Source organism: Zootoca vivipara, chromosome Z2, assembly GCF_965207765.1.
Source record: "Zootoca vivipara chromosome Z2, rZooViv2.hap1.1, whole genome shotgun sequence".
Taxonomy (NCBI): Eukaryota; Metazoa; Chordata; class Lepidosauria; order Squamata; family Lacertidae; genus Zootoca; species Zootoca vivipara.
This window is the reverse complement of record NC_142585.1, coordinates 33715306-33736121: the sequence shown is the minus strand read 5'-3', so window position 1 is coordinate 33736121 and position 20816 is coordinate 33715306. Positions and strand designations below refer to the sequence as shown.

General features: G+C 45.2%; 2 protein-coding genes across 7 annotated transcripts in view; one reads left to right on the top strand and one right to left on the bottom strand.

Moving 5' to 3' along the window:
• Positions 1-4726, top strand: part of PRRX2 (paired related homeobox 2) — a 63140-nt gene extending 58414 nt beyond the window's left edge. The window contains exons 3-4 of one of the 2 annotated variants that reach the window (XM_088664742.1): positions 27-205; positions 2122-4726. In XM_088664742.1, the coding sequence (XP_088520868.1) occupies positions 27-205; positions 2122-2179 (237 nt within the window). In that variant the 3' untranslated portion in view covers positions 2180-4726. Of the gene's footprint in view, positions 1-26; positions 206-1541 lie in introns of both variants that reach the window. The other variant, XM_035113054.3, reaches the window with a different exon arrangement.
• Positions 4727-6770: 2044 nt separating this feature from the next.
• PTGES (prostaglandin E synthase) overlaps positions 6771-20816 on the bottom strand; it is a 29295-nt gene continuing 15249 nt past the window's right edge. For all 5 annotated transcript variants that reach the window (XM_035113056.3, XM_060270583.2, XM_035113057.3 and 2 more), the window contains exons 3-4: positions 17945-18027; positions 6771-7310 (exon numbers count right to left, since the gene is read on the bottom strand). In XM_035113056.3, the coding sequence (XP_034968947.3) occupies positions 7061-7310; positions 17945-18027 (333 nt within the window). In that variant the 3' untranslated portion in view covers positions 6771-7060. The remainder of the gene's footprint in view (positions 7311-17944; positions 18028-20816) is intronic.

Here is a 20816-nt window from a genome sequence, read left to right as displayed (position 1 = left end):
ATCCTAGCACTCTTCCTCTCTGCCAGGTATGGTTTCAGAACCGGAGAGCCAAATTTCGCCGAAATGAGAGGGCCATGCTTGCCAACAGATCGGCATCACTCCTCAAATCCTACAGCCAAGATGCAGCCATTGAACAACCCATGGCCCCCCGTGCAACCAACCTGAGCCCAGACTATCTCTCCTGGTCAACAACATCCCAATACAGGTAAGTCCAGAGCAGTCTTCAGTTTTCCTTTCTGTGCAGAAAAGAACCCAGACCATTTTCCTACACAGACCTACAAAGCAGATTAGCAACAATAATTATATCCATTTTCAAACAGAAGTGCTAACAAGACCAGGGACAAGAAAAGAAGGGAAACTGAAGTGGCTTCAGTTGCATAGAGAATGTGTATTTTGCAAGGGAGCATGAGGAGAGAGATGGTCTAAAATCAGAGCATGCTGCTCCACTTCAAAGGGAAACAGAATTTAGAAGTGTAAAGGAATTCAGTTCAGAGAGCAGCATAGCTTTGTCAGTTACTGAAATTGCAAATGAAGGCAAGCACACAATCAGAGTCATGCAAGATGGATTGAGATAATAGAGCAGGCATCCCCAAACTGCGGCCCTCCAGATGTTTTGGCCCTACAACTCCCATGATCCCTAGCTAACAGGACCAGTGGTCAGGAAAGATGGGAATTGTAGTCCAAAACATCTGGAGGGCCGAAGATTGGGGGTGCCTGTGATAGAGTATGAGATGATCTGCAGAGGCTCCCACAACATATTCAGAAAAAGATGCTGATCTCAAGAAGCAAGTTTGGGGTTTATCTTTTTACTGGTACTGCTAAAAATACAGTCACACACCTCTCTCTGTCCTTCCCCTAGATAACGAATAGCCATGACCAGAGCTCCAGGACATATTACAGCCCAGCAAAAACATTCAAGAAAGTGTGAACCTGTAGTGTAGGGGGAAATTCAGAAGTGTGAGAAAGTCACAGTCACACCCCTTCTCAATACTGTTATAATTGTACAATAATGATAATTAGGGCTGCATTTCAATGATCACTGCAGATCTCCATGTGTTGCCTTTCAGCTAGGTCTGCAATTTTCTGTGCACACATGTGCTCAAATGGTTTGGAGTGCTCCAATATCTTCTTAAGTGGAGTTTTCCACGAAGTTCCATAACCTTTCCACACCTTCGTCTTGAAGCCCATTGTGTTTGTCAGTATTCCTAAACGCTTAGCTTTGGAGCAGACAGAATGACTCCTTGGTGAGCTTCCCACACCCCTTCTCCAGAGTAACCCTAGAGCCCATCTTCAGTGGCTAACTTGCCTCCTTTCGGCATTTTTGGTTCCAAACAGCACAAAGGGTGAGAAGAATCAGTGGCTACAGAGCTCCCATTTTTACCCACCTGCCCCAACCCTGGAACACCACACATCTGATGTGAAGTAGGACTGATGAGAGATGCGACGTGGGGAGAGGGTGGGTGGCCTTGAGCAAGCAACAGTTGCTGTTAAGACTTATAACTCTTTTTTGTTTCCCTCTCTCCCCACCTCGCATGGCTCAGCAACACAGTGCCTTCGTACACTTCTAGCAGCCCCACCACGCCCACCCAAGGGGTCAACATGGCCAACAGCATTGCCAGCTTACGCCTCAAAGCCAAAGAGTTCAGCCTTCATCAGAACCAGGTGCCCACTGTGAACTGACCACGGGATCGTGCCGAAGAGGCAAGCCTGCCTCATGTTCCCCTGCAGCCAGGATCTCCACCCCTGCCTGCTTCAAAGTCCAGCCCTGCTGGGCAGCCGAGACCTTGATGATTCTTGCTCCAGCAACACCAACACCTTCATACGTTGTCTGTCTCTCTTACGTCCTCTCCTTTGTCTCTTTCACGTCCTCTCTGGAAGACAGACGTTCACAATGTCTTTCTTTCCCCCCAAATTAAATAAAGGACAGACAGAGGGCCATGTTAACTCTTTGAGAAGAAAGAAGTCAAATTCATTGGCTTTGAGGAACGAAGGAATGGGACACTCTGGCAGGGTTTGATTTTAGCAGATTGGGTGGCCAAGAGCAACTATGAAACCCTCCAGAGGCGATGTGAGTAAAGCCAAATCACCCTGCAGTTACTTAACCCTTTGTTTTCTCAGCAGATCAAAAGTTCAGAGCTGTTCACCTGCAGTTTTGAAAGAGAAGAACTTTACCTCCTGAGAACTTGATGAAAGTTTCTGAACCCTGCTGTACCTGTATTCACTCATCCAGCCCCACATGGTACAAGTGTACATTTTTGGGGTATACAACAACTCAACGTTGCTGTAACAGAGAAGCTGCATTTTTCATTCTTGCTCAAATGCGCACACCCCATTCCTTTAAAAACACCCTCTGGGAAATAAGAGAGGAACTCACAATAACTTAGAGTGGTCCTGTAAGAGATTATCAGATACCCTGCTTACTCTGCTGGTTTCCAGAGAGGTTGTGCACCATTTGAGGGTCATGCCCTTTGGCTTTCAAAAACTGGTGTGTGTGTGTGTCTTTCTCTTTAGGATGAGCAGGGCATTGGGTTGATGGGATGTTGAGTCCCAGGGAGGGACAGGACTCAGAGGCAGGGAGTGCTGAATGGATTGGATGCCCCAAGACACAAGACTGTCATTCAACCTCTGGAGGCATAAGCACCCCCAAAGCTCTCATCACAAACAATGAAGCCCCTGGAGCCGTCTGTCAGCAGCCTACAGCCACTCTGCCCCAATCCAGGAAGAGAGAATTGAGCCAACACAAAGTAAACAATAGCAGAACCAGCCTAACCTAACAATGTGTGAGAAGGGGAAGATGTGTTACATCAGGCAATGGGAGGGAGAGGAAAACTGAATATAAACAAGCATGCAGATAGCCATTTTTTTAATTAAAAAAATTGTTCAGTGATGTGTATTTGAAATAAGGAAATCTAAAATATAAAGAAACATTCAAACACATTGTGGTGTATGGTACTCCCTGCCCCACCCCCCTTTAACTGTTAAACTCAGTTGGTAGACCTTGATAGTGCCTGGCGTGCTCTGGTCCATGGGGTCACGAAGAGTCGGACACGACTAAACGACTAAACAACAACAACAACAACAGACCTTGATAATTTCAAATTACTTAAGGATGCTCAGGTGGAATTATCATCCAAACTATTATTATGTATGTAGGGGAGAAGCCACCTGATAAACCCAGGAAATTTTTGAATGTCAGAATCTATTTGGGATACAGATGTAAATTGAGAAGCCCCTATTTTCACCTGAGGAATGTTGGAGGGTATGCCATTCCTTTTGTGATTTCCAGAAAAACCTCTTTAGGACTGGTCTATACAATCAACCAGTGGTTTAACAGTCAATCCATCTTTGACACTTTAAAGTGGTATAATACTGCTTCAAATGCATAGAGAATGTGGGGCCTTAGACTAGAGTGTACCTGTTTGCCACAGAAAAGCTGTCTGTCCTCTATGCTGCTTGCTGGTGGCAGTGGTTTGTGGCTACAAGCTATAGCTCCCAGTTTGCTTTGCTGGGGGCTGGTGAAAGCTGTGGCTGCTTAGAGTGGTCTCATAGTGCTTTCAATGTATGGTGTGGATTTGGCCTCGGTCATCCTTAATAAACAAAGACACTTGTGGCTGACATGGTATGTATGCCGTGTGGTTGTAAGAGTGGCTACAGGATGTGCAGAACAGGGGAGTTGGTGAGAGGTGATAGGAACCTCTGAAATGTAGAAGGGTCATAGCAGTGCGCTGCCAATGACCTGTATTATAAACTATTCCAGGATGAACACAGCTCCACCTCTCTCTCACTTAGCTTATCTCCCCAATCCACCTTTTCCCGGAGGCCTCTGGCACATCTTTTTACAGTCATCCTTTCTGATGACCAGCCTCTCTCCCTCACCTCATTCCTGCAAATCACAGGTGGAGTCCCCATTGCACATGCCACCCTGCTTTCCAATCAGCCTCTACCCTTGTCACCTCACAGCCAATCACCTCTGGCTTGGGTGGTGAGTGAGAAACAGTGTGACCCTCAACAGGAGATACAGAAAAGCAGAGGAGGGATGGATCAAATCAACTCTCCTTTGTACCATTTCGTACCCCATCCATATGCCGATTTGCTGGCTTGGGGAATTTGGGACTCTGCGTGTCAGAGAGAAGCTGTGATGACTTGAGGGTTTTTGTGAAGGTTCCAGCTTTTTCGTAGCAATTGGAGACTATGGAATTGTGTATAAGGAGGAGATGCAGGTTGTTCCTCCAAAGAATTTGAACAGAATCTCCTGCCAGTGAAGGGAGAGGAGAAATTTCACTGCCTACAGAAGCCTAAGTAAGGGGCAAGAGATATTGAGGAGTTTGAGCTTTGCAAATTCTGGTTGGTAATGAGCTGATTCTTCCAGACTTCTAGACTCAAGAAAATGTTCACAAATGAAATAATGAAAAGTCAAATTTTCATTTGGATTTTTTTTTAAAGAAAAAAACCAGGTGGGGGAAAAAGGGGGAATGGAAGAGATTTGCAAAGCAGCACAGACCAGGAAGAGCTAGAGGAAAGAAACCCAGTTCTGCAATTTCTCTGCAACTCAAAATGTGGGTGGTTATGATTCCAAATTATTCCAAACTCTACAAGTTTCAAGGAACTCTCTTTGTTTCAAAATAGCTGCCAGAGATGGCATGACCATAATAGTGGATGGTGAAATCTGACTGTTTTGTTTTGTTTTTAATTCAATGCTTACAAAATAAATATCAGACGGTTTCTACATGCCACATTCAAACCACCTCTGTGATTTGGTGTTTGTACTGTGTTGTGACTCGTATCGCTAACTTGGAGGAGAGCATTTACCGTACAGTATGTGGAGAAGGGCCGAGCCAATATCCGATGCCACAGGGGAGTCCACTCAAAGTCAAGCTGAGCAAAATATTTTTTAAAAAAATCAAATGGAAATTATAACTGGTATAACAATTGTGTTTTCAACAGCAGACACAAAACTCAGCGCACATTTTACAAAACATTCAGATGTTGGGTTTTTTTGGGGGGGGGGATTTGACACCTGCCTAGATGGGCGGGGGCAGATTCCACCCCCCAAAAACAACAACCCAGAGATGTCTGCCTACTGGTCTACACCATCACTGCACCATACTGCCTCTCTATTATTATTATTATTATTATTATTATTATTATTACTGCTGCTACTACTACTACTGTTGCTACTACTGCTGCTACTCTACCTTCACCAGCAGGTCCCAGGTCAGGTTGGAACAATTTTTTTAAAAAAACACCAATTAATAGTTCCTTGGAAAGATGAGCTCTAGGACAGGTATTTTAAAAGATGAGGAGGCACTGAGACCCATCAACCCCATGAGTCTCAAACCCCCAGTGTGTTAGGGACTTCCCCTGCATGCAAAGACAGGCTCCAGCAGATTTAGTGCACCAGACCAATAGTGTGTCCCATGGTCAAGAAGGCAGTTTCTGCATGTGCTGACGGTAGAGGCAGGTGAGGGTCGCTGTTAACCTGGGAAAGGAGCCCATCCTGGAGAAGGAAAATGCTGATCCCAAACCTCCGCTAACTTGCAGGATATGTTTGGGAGAAAAAAAGGCTAAGGATTAAACCCTACACAAATCCGGAGTGGAGTCCCTATTGAATGGCACCTTGTATGCCTCCTTCTGGAAACTCCTGGTGCCCAACATATTGCTCTGCTTTCCTTTGGACCACACTGCCCAGGCTTTGAACTCCAGCGGAGTCACTTCTGTGCTGCTAAAGCTGTGGTTTGTTTCACCCCTGGAAGCGTAGTCCATTGATTTCTAATACAGATGGATGCGAACAGCAAAAATGAGGAGGCATTTGCCTGACATAACCACAAAGTATCACTAGAGGGCAGCCTCTGACAACTTGCTGCCTTCCAACTTTTTTTTTGACTACAGCTTCCATCAGCGCTCAGTTTGTACAGCTGTGCATGCATCTGCCCCAGCATCACATGGCTGTGCTGACTGAGACTGATGGGAGTTGGAGCCCAAAACATTTGAAGAGCACCAGACCCTGGCTGAAAGGTTGATTCACTGAGGGCAATATGCCTCTGAATGCCAGTTGCTCAGAATCACAAGTATTGAGTATTCCTATTGCACTCCGGTCCTGTTTGCAGGATTCCCATTCCTTTCACCTGAACCAGCAGAGCTCTTTTCAAGACCTTGCAATGAGGCTTCAGAACTGATTGGTCAAATCTACCCATATAGTGTTGCTCTTGTTGCAGGTCCCCACTCTGAAGGTTGGTTTTTCTATTTGCAGAGAGCATTTGGGACAGAGAAAAGGAAAGTCTTCACACTTTTCACTTTATAAAAAATGTACTGGTTTGTGCTTAGTGCAATAACTTTTTGCATTATTATTTTTATTATGACGACTACTAATACTATTAGCCTGTGTGTGCCAGAGGCTACACCCACAGCTGAATCCGAAAGCATTTAGTTCACATTGCATTCCATCTGCTCGGTCTTGCAGTATCTCCTTGGTGGAGCTGTTTCCTTATCCTTTAATCTCCCCTTCAACACAGAACAACTTCCTTACCAGCAAGGTTCTGCTGTGTCTAATTCCCCAAACAATGTGCCAAGAATGAACTAGAGACACAGCCCAAGATGCAAAACTAGAGCAGGGTTCTCCCTCCTTCCCACAGTACTGCACACAACAAGCTGGAGGGCCAGATAAAGAGCTCTGGAGTGCCACCTCTCACCCCTGGAAGTCATGTATCCCAAGTTCTGTTCTAAGTGAAATCCCCCAGAGTTGAAATAGACAGCTTGGGACTGGCGAGATATTCTTTACTGCAATAAGTGTTTTTATTTATGGCATCATTTTGTGGACCTGAACCTCTGCGCCACATGCCCATCAGCAACAGAAAGGTGCCTCCCCCTCCTAGGAGAAATCGCCAAGCAAACTGTCCAGTCTGAAGATGACATGACAGAGTCCATCCAGGCAAAGAGATGCAGTGGTTGAGGTTGAAATGCACATCACCAGACCACATTAAGGAAAAGGAAGAGCTTTATCCACCTCTTACAAACACAGCCATCTCGTTTCCCACCCCTTTCAGGTCTCAGATCAAAACAATCACCAGGACTTGATGGCTGCAAAGAGGATCTGTAGGGCCATAGAGATGCAGGGAAGTTGGGCCACACAGTAGGCCGCTGAACGTGTGGGAGCCCTTAGTTTCAAAAGGTAGGCCAGGGTGTGGACAATCCGGCCAAAGAAGAAGATCAAGAAATGGATCCGGGCCACAGTAGGGTTGGGGTCCAGAAGGGAGTAGATCGCACCGAGGAAGAGAAAGGGATAAATGTTCTCCATGTCGTTGAGATGAGCCCTGCAAAAAAAAAAAAAAGTGGGTTGGGGTGGGGTGAGAGAACCCAGGTAATCATTTAGGTATTTTAAAGAAGGAAAGGTTCAGAAAACAGCAACCAAAATTATCCAAGGTGGAGGATAGAGATATTCCCCTATGAGGGAAGATCACAGCATTTGGGGCTTTTTAGTTTAGAGGAAAAGTGCAAAAGAGGAGAAATAAGTTTATATAATTAGGCATGGCATGGAGAAAGTTCTTGTAACACCAGAACTTGTGCAGATGAAGCTGAATGTTGTAAGATCCAGGACAGATAAAAAAGGGACATTCATGCAGTGCATAGTTGAACTATGGAACTTGTTCCTGCAGTAGGCTATGATAGTCACCAACTTGAATGACTTTAAAAGAGGAAATCGGACAAATTCATGAAGGCTGTCAGTGGCTCCTAGCCACAGTTGCTATGCTCTGCCTCCATAGTAGGAGGCAGTCATGCTTCTGAATCCCAGTTGCTGAAAAACATATGAGGGCAAAGTTGCTTTTGTGCTTGAATCCTGTTGATGGGCTGCCCACTAACTGGGGCACCTGGTTGGCCAATGTGGGAACAGGATGCTGGGTTAGGTGGTGGTCTATTGGCCTGATTCAGCAGGATTTTCTTGTGTTCTTAAGGGTGGGAGGAGAAATTGACACTTTTCAAAGCAAATAGACCTGATTGATGGATTTCATTGGAGTCTGGAATGCAGATATCAGTTGGGTTATGTGTCTATGTATACAAACATGGGCACAATTTGGGGGAGAGACACTGAAAATTATACAGAATCCTTATTTTAGTGGAAGTAGGTATACAATGTGTACAACTGAAGTGCAAAGTTATAAAGCATCTCATTGTGTCAACATAGGGAGCTGCCTTAAATTAAATCAGAGCATTGGTACATCTAGATCAGTATTATGTACATTGACTGGCAGTAGCTCTCAGGGGTTCCAGGTAAGGAGTCTTTCCTAGCCCTACCTGGAGTTGCTGGGAACTGAACAAAGGACCTCTTGGGTACAATGAAGATATTATGTCACTGAGCTATGGCCACATAAGAAGCAGGAAAACTTCTTTTAAAAATGTTTGGAAAATTCCCAAGCCTTGGTCAGGAACGGGGAATAGTGGTTAGTAATATCACTATTCCCAGCCAATTGCTGCTGTGCGCCACCAGTTTTTGCTGGAGAGTAAAGTGGCCCCTCTCCTTTCCCACCTCGATCTTGAAGAGATGTTTGCCTATCTAGGCTTCATAACAATTGTGTTTTCAACAGCAGACACAAAACTCAGCACACATTTTACAAAACATTCAGATGTTGGGTTTTTTTGGGGGGGGGATTTGACACCTGCCTAGATGGGCGGGGGCGGATTCCACCCCCCCCCCGAAACAACCCAGAGATGTCTGCCTACTGGTGGGTACAGGTTAAACAAGCTCTATGAACAAGGGGGAAATTCCAGCACAATCTACCTTAGGTAGGTACAGTTGAACAACATGAGGCTGGTTTTAACAGGGTCATATAACAATAAAAAAGACACACCCAAGTGAGTGTTCGGGAATAAAGCCTCTACTGGCACCACTCCCAAACCGCAACTTTCAGACATGAATGGCTTTCCTTTTCAACCCCAGAAGAAGGTCACCAGCTCAGACCTTGTCTCAACTGAGTCTGCTTTCAAATCTCCTCCAATCACTCATCATCAGATTCCAAAAGCGTTGTAGACTACCTTGCAACTTGTAACGTAGTCTACAAAGCTTTTGGAATCTGATAATGAATGCTCTGGGGCTTGGCATGATCTTCAATCGCCTAGAAGGCAGAAGTGGGGGAGCATGGCCAGAAGAAGCAATGCATCTGAACCCCACTTGCTGGTAATTGAAAGTGGGGAGAGTGATGCTCTTGCACTTGGGTCCTGTTTGTGGGCTTTACTTAGGCGCACCTGGCTGGCTTTTCTTGTTTTCCTACATTCATACTAAGTCCCAACAATGAAAACATGAAATCACAGGGGACAAGACTTTCAGGGCTATTAGCCGCAATGGCTACGTTCTCCCTCCACGGTCAGAGGCAGCATGCATCTGATTCTGAACCCCAGTTAGCCAGGAATCACAAGTAGGAAGAGTTTCTGATGCACTCAGGTCCTGTTTGTGGGCTTCTCATAATGTGAATCTGGTTGGCCACTGTGGGAAAAGATGCTGGGCTGGATGGACCAATGGCCTGATCCAGCAGGGCTCACCTTACGATGATACATGGGATGTCTTCTGATTGGCAGATGGACATGGATTGAGGCAAAGGGCCTTGTAGGCCACTATTGGTCCACAGGCAGGAGGTTTGCATTGAGGGAAATGCATTCAGAACGCACCCAGCAGGGTTCCGTTTATGTCTTTACGGTCTCCCTCCACTGTTGGAGGCAATATGACTCTGAATGCCAGTTCCTGGGAATCATAAGTGGGGAGAGTTGCTGTCTCACTTAGGTCCTGCTTATGGGCTTCCCATTAGCTCTGCCCAGAAGCAAGTGTAAAGGTAAACAGTAAAGGGACCCGACGGTTACCGTATATTCCGGCATATAAGACAACTGGGCGTATAAGACGACCCCCAACTTTACCAGTTTAAATACAGAGTTTGGGATATACTCGCCATATAAGAAATACAACCCAGCGTATAAGATGACCCCCGACTTTTGATAATAATTTCCTGGGTTAAAAAGTAGTCTTATACGCAGGAATATACAGTAAGTCCAGTTGCAAATGACTCTGGGGTTGCGGAGCTCATATCACTTTACAGGCCAAGGGAGCTGGCATTTGTCCTCTCCGCAGACAGTTTTTTTGGGTCATGTGGCCAGCATGACTAAACCGCTTCTGGCGAAACCAGAGCAGTGCATGGGAATGCTGTTCACCTTCCTGCCACAGCACTTGCACTTTGATGTGCTTTCGAACTGCTAGGTTGGCAGGAGCAGGGACCGAGCAATGGGAGCTCATCCCGTCGCGGGGATTTGATCCGCCGACCTTCTGTTGATCGGCAAGCCCTAGGCTCAGTGGTTTGGACCACAGCACCACCCGCATCCCGTAGAAGCAAGTGAGGATTTAAAAACAAATAAATTGATTCAGTGCTGCAAACAGATGAGAGCCAATTCCCCAAACTTTTTTGGGGTGGTGGTGGTGAGGAGCATAGCAAAATCTGCCGCACATATAATTATGCTGCATCCCATTTCAGCACTGCCTCAGTAGTTCTTTCCCCTCAAACCCACCCACCCAAACCTCCTGCCTCCATTGAGGCCATGGAGTGGGGTTTAAGGACGTGGCTGCTGGATCAGCATCCTGTTCTCACAGTGGCTGACCAGAGGTTCCAGTGGGAAACCAGGAAGCAGAATCTGAGCACAACAGCACTCTCCCCTCCTGTGGCTTCCAGCAACTGGGATTCAGATGCATTGCTTTCAGTTGCATTCCACAGGAGCCATTGACAGCCAGCAACGTGGCTGACTTTAAAACAGTTACCTAGGAGGGACATTCTTTTATCTGCCCCGAATCTCCCAACATTCCGCTTCCTTGGATGTCCATGGGTTCTCATGTGATGAGAGAAGGAGAATTTTTTCCCTCTCTCTGCCCACTTCCTCCAGGCCAGGCATCATTTCATAAACTTATATCGTGTCACCTCTTACTCACATTTTATGTAAGATGAAAACCCCTGAATGCTGCAAGCTTTCCTCACAGAGGAGTTGCTCAACCCCTTGATCATTTTGGTGGCCCCTTTCTGAACCTTTTCCAACCCTGCAATATCCTTGTTTGGGGGGGGGGGGTGAGAGTGAACAGAACTGCACACAGCACACAGCTTGTGGTCATTTGCTGCAGCAAAAAATCTCAGGGAAAGCAGGAAACAAGCCTCGCAGCTGTCTCCAATCACCATGTCCTCATTAAGGCAAGATGTACGCACATGGATGGGATCATTGCCATGGCAATGGCGTGGTTGCACCATTTCCTGGCTCTTCGGCCCCCACCTTTCTTTTTCTCCCCCCCCCCCCGCCTTTCTGCATTTATGTATGCACACACCTTGGCCACAACCCAGGGCTGCTAATGGGATTATGCATAAACAAGTCAAGCCACAAGCCATAACACCTCAATGGAACCATTTCCTGCCTTCAAGGGTCAGCGCAGATTAAGGGCCAAGTCTGGGGCTGCAGTGAGGGCGGAAGATGGTGGGGTCTAGAACGTTTATTTTAAAAGTCAACAACAGCAAAAAAACTTTTGATGTCTTGGCTTGGGTTGTAGGGTACAACTTTCAGGAAGCACACAGCCCCCTGGGGATGAAATCCATAATGAAATGGACCAACAGAATTAAAGGAAAACAGTCACTTAAAACTCTCCCTGGGTCACCAAGGAGGTCGTTTCCCTCTTGGCTGACAAGGAAGGAATGCAAGACACATTATGAATGTCCAGGAACCATAAGAAACTGCCTTATATGGAGTCAGGCTTTGGTCCATCAAGCTCAGTACTGTCTACACTGGCTGGCAGGGGCTCTCCAGGGTTTCGGCAGGGAGTCTTTCCCCCCAGCCCTTTCTGAAGATGCTACTGCGGTTTGAACCTGGGAGTTCCTGGGTGCAAAGCAAGTGCTCCATCCCAGAGTCCTTAAAAAATGAAGTAAGAGTGAGTCCAATTTTCATGGTTCTGAAAAGGGAGCTAGATTAAACAAGAACATATGACACTGCCTTCTACAGAGTCAGACCATTGGCCCCTCTAGTTCAGTACAGTCTATCCAGACTAGCAGTGGCTCTCCAAAAGACGTCGTCTTCCCCCGCTCAAGGAAAGAGAACTCAGTCAATTTCACCTCCTCTTTTGGTTTCTCTTTTTCCCAGTCCTAAGTGCTGCCCTCCACATTCCCACCTCATTTTGCACTTTCTTTTCCTTCTTTTTAAGTCCTCAGCAATGGAGTGTGAATTTCTCCTAATATGAACATTATTACATGCAATTTTTGGCCTATACTTGCTGCCTATAGATCATACTTCTGCCATATTTATATTTCCCCTTGATTCAACTCAATTTAGCACAATTTACCTTTGTATGTACATTGTTTAAATGCACACTATTTGGCTGGAGAACTGGCATTGCAAAAACTTGAGAAGTGTACATTTTAAAGGACAGACAATCCTGCAATTGTAATAGGTTTTAAATGGTCTTAATTCTGAATCTTAAAGTGTTTTAACCCTCCCTGGGACCTGTTGGTGAATGGCAGGTAATGAATTAATAATAATAATAATAATAATAATACCATCACTGAAGAGTTTTAGAGGTTAGATGGCCAATGTCAAGGATTCTTTAGCTGTGATTACTGCATCACAAAGGGTTAGACTAGATGGCCCTCTGGGTCCCTTCCAGCTCTTCAGTTCTATGATTCTATAGTGTTTAAGAAGACTGTCAAGCTAGAAGGTGTGCAGAGGAGGACAGCCAAGATGCTCAAGGGTCTGGAAGCCTCATGAGGAACACTTGTTCAGCCGTGGAACAGATTCCCTGAAGGTGCTGGGCTCTCCTTCACTGGAGGTTTTGAAGCAGAGTTTGAATGGCTATCTGTCAGGGGTTATTTAGGCATGATTCCTGCATTGCACACACATTGGACTAGATCAGTGGTGGCCAGCTCCCAAGAGGTTGCAATCTACTTTCTGAATTAAAATCTGGCAGTGATCTACCCCCACTTTTTTGGGGGGGGGTTAAGCTCAAAGTTATTGAGCTTTCTTTTAGGGGAGCCAAAGTTGTTGAGCTTCTGTGGGGGGAGCCAGTGATCTACCACAGGCATCCAGTGATCTACCAGTAGATCACGTTCTACCTGTTGGAGGTGCCTGGATTAGATGATCTATGGGGTCCATTCCAATTCTACAATTCTTTAATTCTGTGGTGTTTCAGACATAATAATAATAATAATTTATAATAATAATTTATTATTTATACCCCGCCCATCTGGCCGGGTCTCCCCAGCCACTCTGTGCGGCTTCCAACAGAAGAATAAAACTCAATAATCTATTAAACATTAAAAGCCTCCCTGAACAGGGCTGCCTTCAGATGTCTTCTAAAAGTCTGGTAGTTGTTTTCCTTTTTGACATCTCTTGGGAGGGCGTTCCACAGGGTAGGCGCCACCACCGAGAAGGCCCTGTGCCTAGTTCCCTGCAACTTGGCTTCCCGCAATGAGGGAACCGCCAGAAGGCCCTCGGTGCTGGACCTTCAGGTATACTGGACCGAGGGCATTTAGGGCTTTAAAGGTCAGCACCAACACTTTGAATTGTGCTTGGAAACGTACTGGGAGCCAATGTAGATCTTTCAAGACCGGTGTTATGTGGTCTCTGCGGCTGCTCCCAGTCACCAGTCTAGCTGCCGCATTCTGAATTAGTTGTAGTTTCCGAGTCACCTTCAAAGGTAGCCCCACGTAGAGCGCATTGCAGTAGTCCAAGCGGGAGATAACTAGAGCATGCACCACTCTGGCTAGACAGTCTGCAGGCAGGTAGGGTCTCAGCCTGCGTAGCAGATGGAGCTGATAGACAGCTGCCCTGGACACAGAATTGACCTGCGCCCCCATGGACAGCTGTGAGTCCAAAATGACTCCCAGGCTGCGCACCTGGTCCTTCAGGGGCACAGTTACCCCATTCAGAACCAGGGAATCCTCCACACCTGCCCGCCTCCTGTCCCCCACGAACAGTACTTCTGTCTTGTCAGGATTCAATCTCAATCTGTTAGCCGCCAGACAGTGAAAATTTGGTAGAGCTACTGTTACATGCAAACTGAATCTAATTTCTTTTCCCATCCCTAAAGGGGATGAAGGGTCTTTTTTTTGGGGGGGGTTAGGAGGTTATTTGCAATTACATGCTACCCTCCTGAAAAACTGAAGCCCTGCCCACTCCTTAGAAGTGTGCTTGCCTAGAGCATGTCGTATCCTGCCGATTATGGAAGTGAAAGGCCCCATCAAATCCTTTGCTTACATTCCAAAGCCAGCTCTCATACTCAAAGCAAACAGTGAGAGCTGTAAATCTCACCAGACCCGAAACACTTTTCCTGCACTTCCTATGCCACAAAACACCCTCTCCTCTTCATGACTATAGGTTCAATAGCTCCGGAGAGGCACTTTTACCAGCTTTTAAAAATAAATAAATCAGCCACTCCTCACTTGGTCAGAGCTTTCCCTTCCATTCTCCATGACAGATGAAGATCACCACTCAATGAAACAGAAAGGCAGTATCCATAGCAGGAGGATCTCCATTGATGTCAGCCAGCTGACACAACTCTTGACAGCCTGTGCCTTGCAGCAGGGAGTATTTAAGGTACACTTAATCCTCCTCAACACAGAGGGAAATAAATTAACAGTGCTAGGCAGCTGCTACAGTTGTCAAAAGTGCCCACAGGTGATATACCTAGGTGACTCAAAGCTTATTCTTCTTTTTGGTGCCTGGGTTGACAGCTGCCTAGGCTGGCCAGCAAATTTTCAGTGTGGCTAGGAGCGCATTGGAACATGGGGGAAGAGACCCAGTGCTTCCCAGCTCCACGATCCAGTGATTTGCATAGCTGCCAAGTTATCCCTTTTTTAAAGGGATTTTCTTTTATGCTGAATAGGCTTCCTTGCGAGAAAAGGGAAAACTTGGCAGCTATGAGTGATTTGGCTAGTTCCAGCACCCTGTTCTCCCGGTGGCCAACCAGATGCCCCAAATGAGAAGCCCAGAAGCAAGTCTTGAGCAACACTCTTCCCAGTTTTGTTCCGCAGCAACCTGGCACTCAGAGGCAGGTGGCATATGGCCATCACGGCTAGTAGCCACCAATAGCTGTGTCCTCCATGAGGGGTCCATCACCCTTAAAAAAACTGTGTTGATGGGCATCAACACTGTCTTGTGGCTGCAAATGCCATAGTTTGATTAAGGGGGAAGAATTTATATGGAGCCATCAAGCCTTCCTGTTCTTTGTTGGGCTTCTTAGGGTGGGGAACTTGCAAGCATATAAGGCTGTAGGATTAGAAACCCACAATTTTATTAGCCTTTGCATCTTTGACCAGCTGCTCCTCCCTCTCCCAAATCTTCTTTTGCACCATTTCCCTCTCTTAGCTATGCCCTCCCTACCCAGTCAACTCTGTTTCACCTTTTCCTTTACAAGAGAAACAAAACAAAACAAAACAGGAGTTCACACTTTTCCGCAGGTGCTTGAAACAAGCCAGTCACATGTTTTCAAGGGGATTTCAGGGCCAGCTGAACACCACTGGCACTTAAGATTCCTGTTCAAACTAGTCCTGCAGCAGTGCATTTTGATTCAGAGGTCTGGATACTGACTGAACAATCACACTACGAGGGCTGCAAGCATCAAGTGCTTTGAGTCTGTTGTGGGGGGTAGGTGGGCAAAGTGGGTTCTTCAGGCCACTTTAATCTGTGTGTCAAAAACATAAGAAGAGTTTCCTGCATCTGGCCATTGGCCCATGTAGTCCAGCATCCTGTTCTCACAGTGGCCAACCGGATGCCTGTAGGAAAGCAGCAAGCAGGATCTGAGCACAAGAGTCCTCTCCCCTTCCCCCGTGGTTTCCAGCAACTGGTATTCAAAAGCATTAGAGCATAGCCCTTTTAGCTACCGGTAGCAGCCCTCGATAGCACTTTCCTCCATGCATTTGTCCAATCCTCTTTTAAAAACATCCAAGTTGATGGTCATCACTGCCTCCTGCAGAAGGGAGTTCCATAATTTAACTCTGTGCTGTAATTTTCATGTCTTCCAACATTCAGCTTCACTGTATGCCCACAGAGTTGTGGTGTTATGAGAGAGGGGAGGGGGGATTTTCTCTCTCAACATTCTCCAAGCTGTACAAAATTTCATAAACTTCTATCATGTTGCCTCTAACTTGCCTTTTCTCCAAACATAAGAAGTCCCAGGCATGGTCTATGGACCAAGGCACTTGAGACCCACCTTATTTATATCTGTGGTTTTATATTGTTTTAAATTCCTTTTTATTATCATGTTTAAATTATTATAGCCTGCTGTGGGACCACCTTAGGGTGATGGGTGAGATAAAAATAAAATAATTCACTGTTTAAGTTTGAGAGGTTAAGCCCAAGTGGAAGTGAACCTCTGTTTACTACCAGGTGTTATTGTATTATAACCTATAAAACCAATCTGGACGGAGACAGGAGTCAAACGGCAAAACACTTCAAACCAAAGCCACCGTGGTGCAGTGGTTACAGTGTCAGACTAAGATCTGGGAGACCAGGGTTCGAATCCCCACTGGGCGTTATCTTGAACCAGTCACTGCCTCTCTTAACCTAACCTACCATACAAGGTTATTGTGGGGATTAAATGAGGAGGGAAAGAACCATGTATGCCACTTTGAGATCCTTGGAGAAAAAAGGTAGGATATAAATGGAAATAAATAAAATAAAATAAAAAAATCTGGCCAAAAAAAGGTTTGAAAATAGTCTAAATAGTCTAAAATATTATCTCAGTTTGCTTTCTTCTCTTTTCTTCTGTCTGTCTGTCTTTCTTTGGCTCAAAAAGCACCAGATAACCTGTGTGTAAATATACCAGTAGGTACGGTAGTTGTATCCAATGCTTGTCTTACTCAGAGTAAACCCACTTAAGTTAATGGGCACAACTAACTTAGGTCCACAAGTTTCAGCAGGTCTACTCTGAACAGAACCAACCCACAAGTTCTGTACGTTGAAACAATGCATAGTTTTAGCCTTACCATTATATATTTTATCCTCCCTTCAACCTAAGACTGTGTCACTGTGCTGGCACAGTTGTGTTTTTCATGGTAATTGGGTTTTTTTATTTTTTTTTAAAGAACAAAAAGTTTGTTTTTGTTTTGTTTTGTTTTTAAAAAACTGCTACCAAATTGGATGGGAACCCTGCTGATCAACCTCACGTAGATTAGTAGAGGAATTAACCATACCCCCCTCAAGGCAACAACTAATGAAGCCTTTCTGGGAGGAATGAGAAATCCAATTTCTGAGAAGCGCAAGCGGTTTTTTATTGGGCATTAATTACTAAAGATTTGCTCCTGCCTTTGGCCAATTTAATTTACTGGTTTCCCCACTGAAAAAGAACACTAGTTCTGTTCCACTTGTGTCTTTCCCTGGTCAAGCCAAGCAGCAAATTGTTTCTTTGGCATTCTTTGTATGTTTGTAAATAGATAGATGCTGTAGATATAGCTACAGATATATAAAATTTCTGTGCTTAATGGAAATTGAGATGTGATCTGTTGCCTCTAGGGCAGAATTCTAAACTTTAAATGTGACTAAATGTTTAGTTGGAACTTCCTGCATTGCAGGAGGTTGGACCAGAGGACCAGTTGGGCCCCTTCCAACTCCAACAATTCTATGATTCTATTATACAGTACTATGATTCTGTGACTTTCACCTCCATCTCCTCTCGGGATGCACGGATCTGTCCATCCACACACTCCCATTTCCCCAAACTTATCCACATCTCTGGAGTGGCCTATGAAGTTACCAATGATATGTCCTCAGTGATGCTAGGGGGCCCAATCACATGGGAAGAGGGAAGGAACAATGCAAAACAGCTTCAAAATCTACACCACTGGTTAGCCACGCAAAGCAGAGCCAGCAATTGATTGGTTGAAGTACAAGGGAAAGATGGTCTCCTAATTGTGCAAAGAGGAGTTTTATTTTTATTTTTAAGACTCACCTGCGGCATCGCTCCACATCAGGGTCTTCCCTGTGGTATTGCAACCCTCCGCGCCTCAGAGCATCCTCCGGATTGGCAAATGCCTGGAGGAAGACAAAGATTAATTATCATATATACTTGAGTATAGTATAAGCCGACTTTTCTAGCACATTTTTTGTGCTGGAAATGCCCCCCTCAGCTTATACTCAAGTGAGGCGGGCGGCAGCGGCAGGACAAGCGGCGAGAAAGGAGCCCTTTCTCACCGTTGGTCCCGCTGCCGCTGCCCGCCTCTCGCAAGGACAGGCACAGGACCCGGGATTTGGAGAAGCGCTGCACTGCTCCTCTCCGAACCCCGGGTCCTGTCCTTGCTGTCAGTGGCAGAGGTGGCTGGAGAGGGACGAGTGGGTACCCCTGCCGCCCACCTCTCACAAAACCACCGTCTGTTTTCTCAAAGGCAAACCGCAGGCAGGAGAGGGTGGTGGTGGTGGTGGAGGAAAGTTTTCATGGGCGAACAGAGAATTTTCTCTTTTGCAAACTTCTCCCCACATCTCCCCCTCCACACACACACACAAAGCAACAAACCACTGGCAGTTTTCGACTCTGCAAATTTAGGTTTCTATTAAAAAACAAAAACAAAACCTGATTTCAAGTGCTTGTAAAATGACAGTTTTGAAGGAAGGGGGTGGATTTGTTTCGAGCAAAGCCGGGGTAACGCGTGCTATTGGGGGGGGGGGGTTGCGAGTTCCTGGTTTTTTTGGAACAAAGAGAACTCTGTCTAGGCATCTGTCACTCAGTGAAATAGACACAAGAGAAACTTTTTTTGCAAGAGCATTCCTCATTTTCAGATTGCTTTCAGCCCTTGGGTGCTGGGGACCTCTCTTTTTTTCAGGGGGTGGAGGTCTCTGCTTATTTCGACCTTGCCTCTTGATCACCCCCATGGAAGGGATTCGGAGGAGGCAGTTTGGGGGTGAGAGTGGTGATGCAACTGGCAGAAAACATGGAGTCCAGGCTTGTTTTGTGTGTGAAGTGGGATGGAAGGGATTTAAAGAAAGAGGTTGGCAGGGTGGAGTGGGGGGGTTGAAGCGAGGTTAGCTTCGCTCCCCCACGTTACTTTTCCCTTTGAAACTCCAGGCCTGAGTTCATTATTAAACCAGCACTGGTGGAAGAACAAAGTAATCTGAGAGGTATTATAAGAATGAGTGGGTTTTAAGGAAGATGTGTCTGACAAAAGCCTTGAATTCAAATCAGCCACAGGTGATTATTGTAGTCTGCTTTGACTTTAAAATAATTTTGCAGCTCCTTAAATGCTAAATAATGGTTATGACACAAGCATTCATTGACTAGAATCCACCACTTTAATCAGATGCATCTTCAATGTCATTATTTGAACGGCGTCACATTTTTGTGGTACAGTAACAATGAATGAACTGACTTGGTTTACACTCTTCTTGCAACTTCTGAGAAATAATTGTGTTACATGCTACAGTGCCACACACTTCTCTGATACAGTATATAGCAGGTTCCAGGACTATTCTTATATTACAAGTTTCATTATAAGACAACACTACTGAAAGTTGGTTGTGTATAAATTTGGAGGTTGAGCAGACAGGAAGCAAGCATGTACCCAGATACATACTAGCTTTAAAACAGCAACAGTCCACCATGTAGTATCCTATGCAGAAGTTTCTGCTCAGCAGCAACTTAGCAAACTTTTCCAACAAGTTCAAAACTAGCACCAATTTTTTTTCTCTCTCTCTCCTTTCCACATTCAATCTGACTGCAAAATTGTTTCTCTCAGCCACCTCAATGACAGATGTGGCACATTCTAGTGCCTTGGCTTGCTGTTGGTCATCAAACACAAATACTGTAATCAGGACCACCTTGGCCAGCGTGGCATTCTAGCCTAGGCAAAAGCCCAGAGAGTGAGAAAGCTCCATAATCATGGAATGCATTTACAACAATACGGGAAATTGTGTAAATTGATTCATAAAACAAACCTTAAAACATAAGATGATACTCCATGTTGTCTAGGAGTATCCCCTGCTTCTCTTAGTAAGAACCAAAACATTTAATTCTAGTGAGTCTTCTCACGATCTTAGTAGCACCTGTGGTGTATTGCCATTTTCCTGTCCTGTTGATGACAAAGATATTGTGCAGCAGTCGGGCTGCATTTCTCACCCTAGGCTTATACTCGAGTCAATAAGTCTTCCCAGTTTTTTGTGGTAAAATTAGGTGCCTCGCCTTATATTTGGGTCGGCTTATCCTAGAGTATATACGGGTAGTTCACGACAGGCTCATAAAAGGAACTTTCTCCCTGCATCTCCCCGCATTGTAAGCAGTTTTGCTAAAAGCACAATTGCTGAAAGAAGCGAGGCACTGTTGGCATATCACGCTTGTGCCAAGGTCAAGGTGTTACTATCAGTAAATAAAGCCCTTAACAACTTGGGGCCAGTTCACCTGCAATATTACCTTACCCCAAATCCATCCACTCAGCCGCTTTGATCTAAGGAACAGGTACCATGGCATACCTGTCTTTAAACTTTGGAACTCCCTGCCTATTGATGTCAGACATCAACTTGCTTTTGTTTCTGTACTTAGAGTTGGTTACTAAGGTACTACTGGACAATTTTAAAATTAATTTAATTATTCTTTGTATTTATTTTGATTGCATCAGACCAACATGGCTACCTACCTGAATCTGTACTTGCTTTGTTTAGACAAACCATCAAAAGCTGATGCAAATTTCAACCTGATTTTGGTTTGTTGTTATTTTAAGTTTTCAAAAGTCTTAAATTAGTTTTTCTTATGGCTTGGTCTATTTTGTAAAAAGCTTTAAGGTTACTGTGTTTTGTTTTACAATCAAGCAGGGTATACATTTTAGGAAATAAATAAA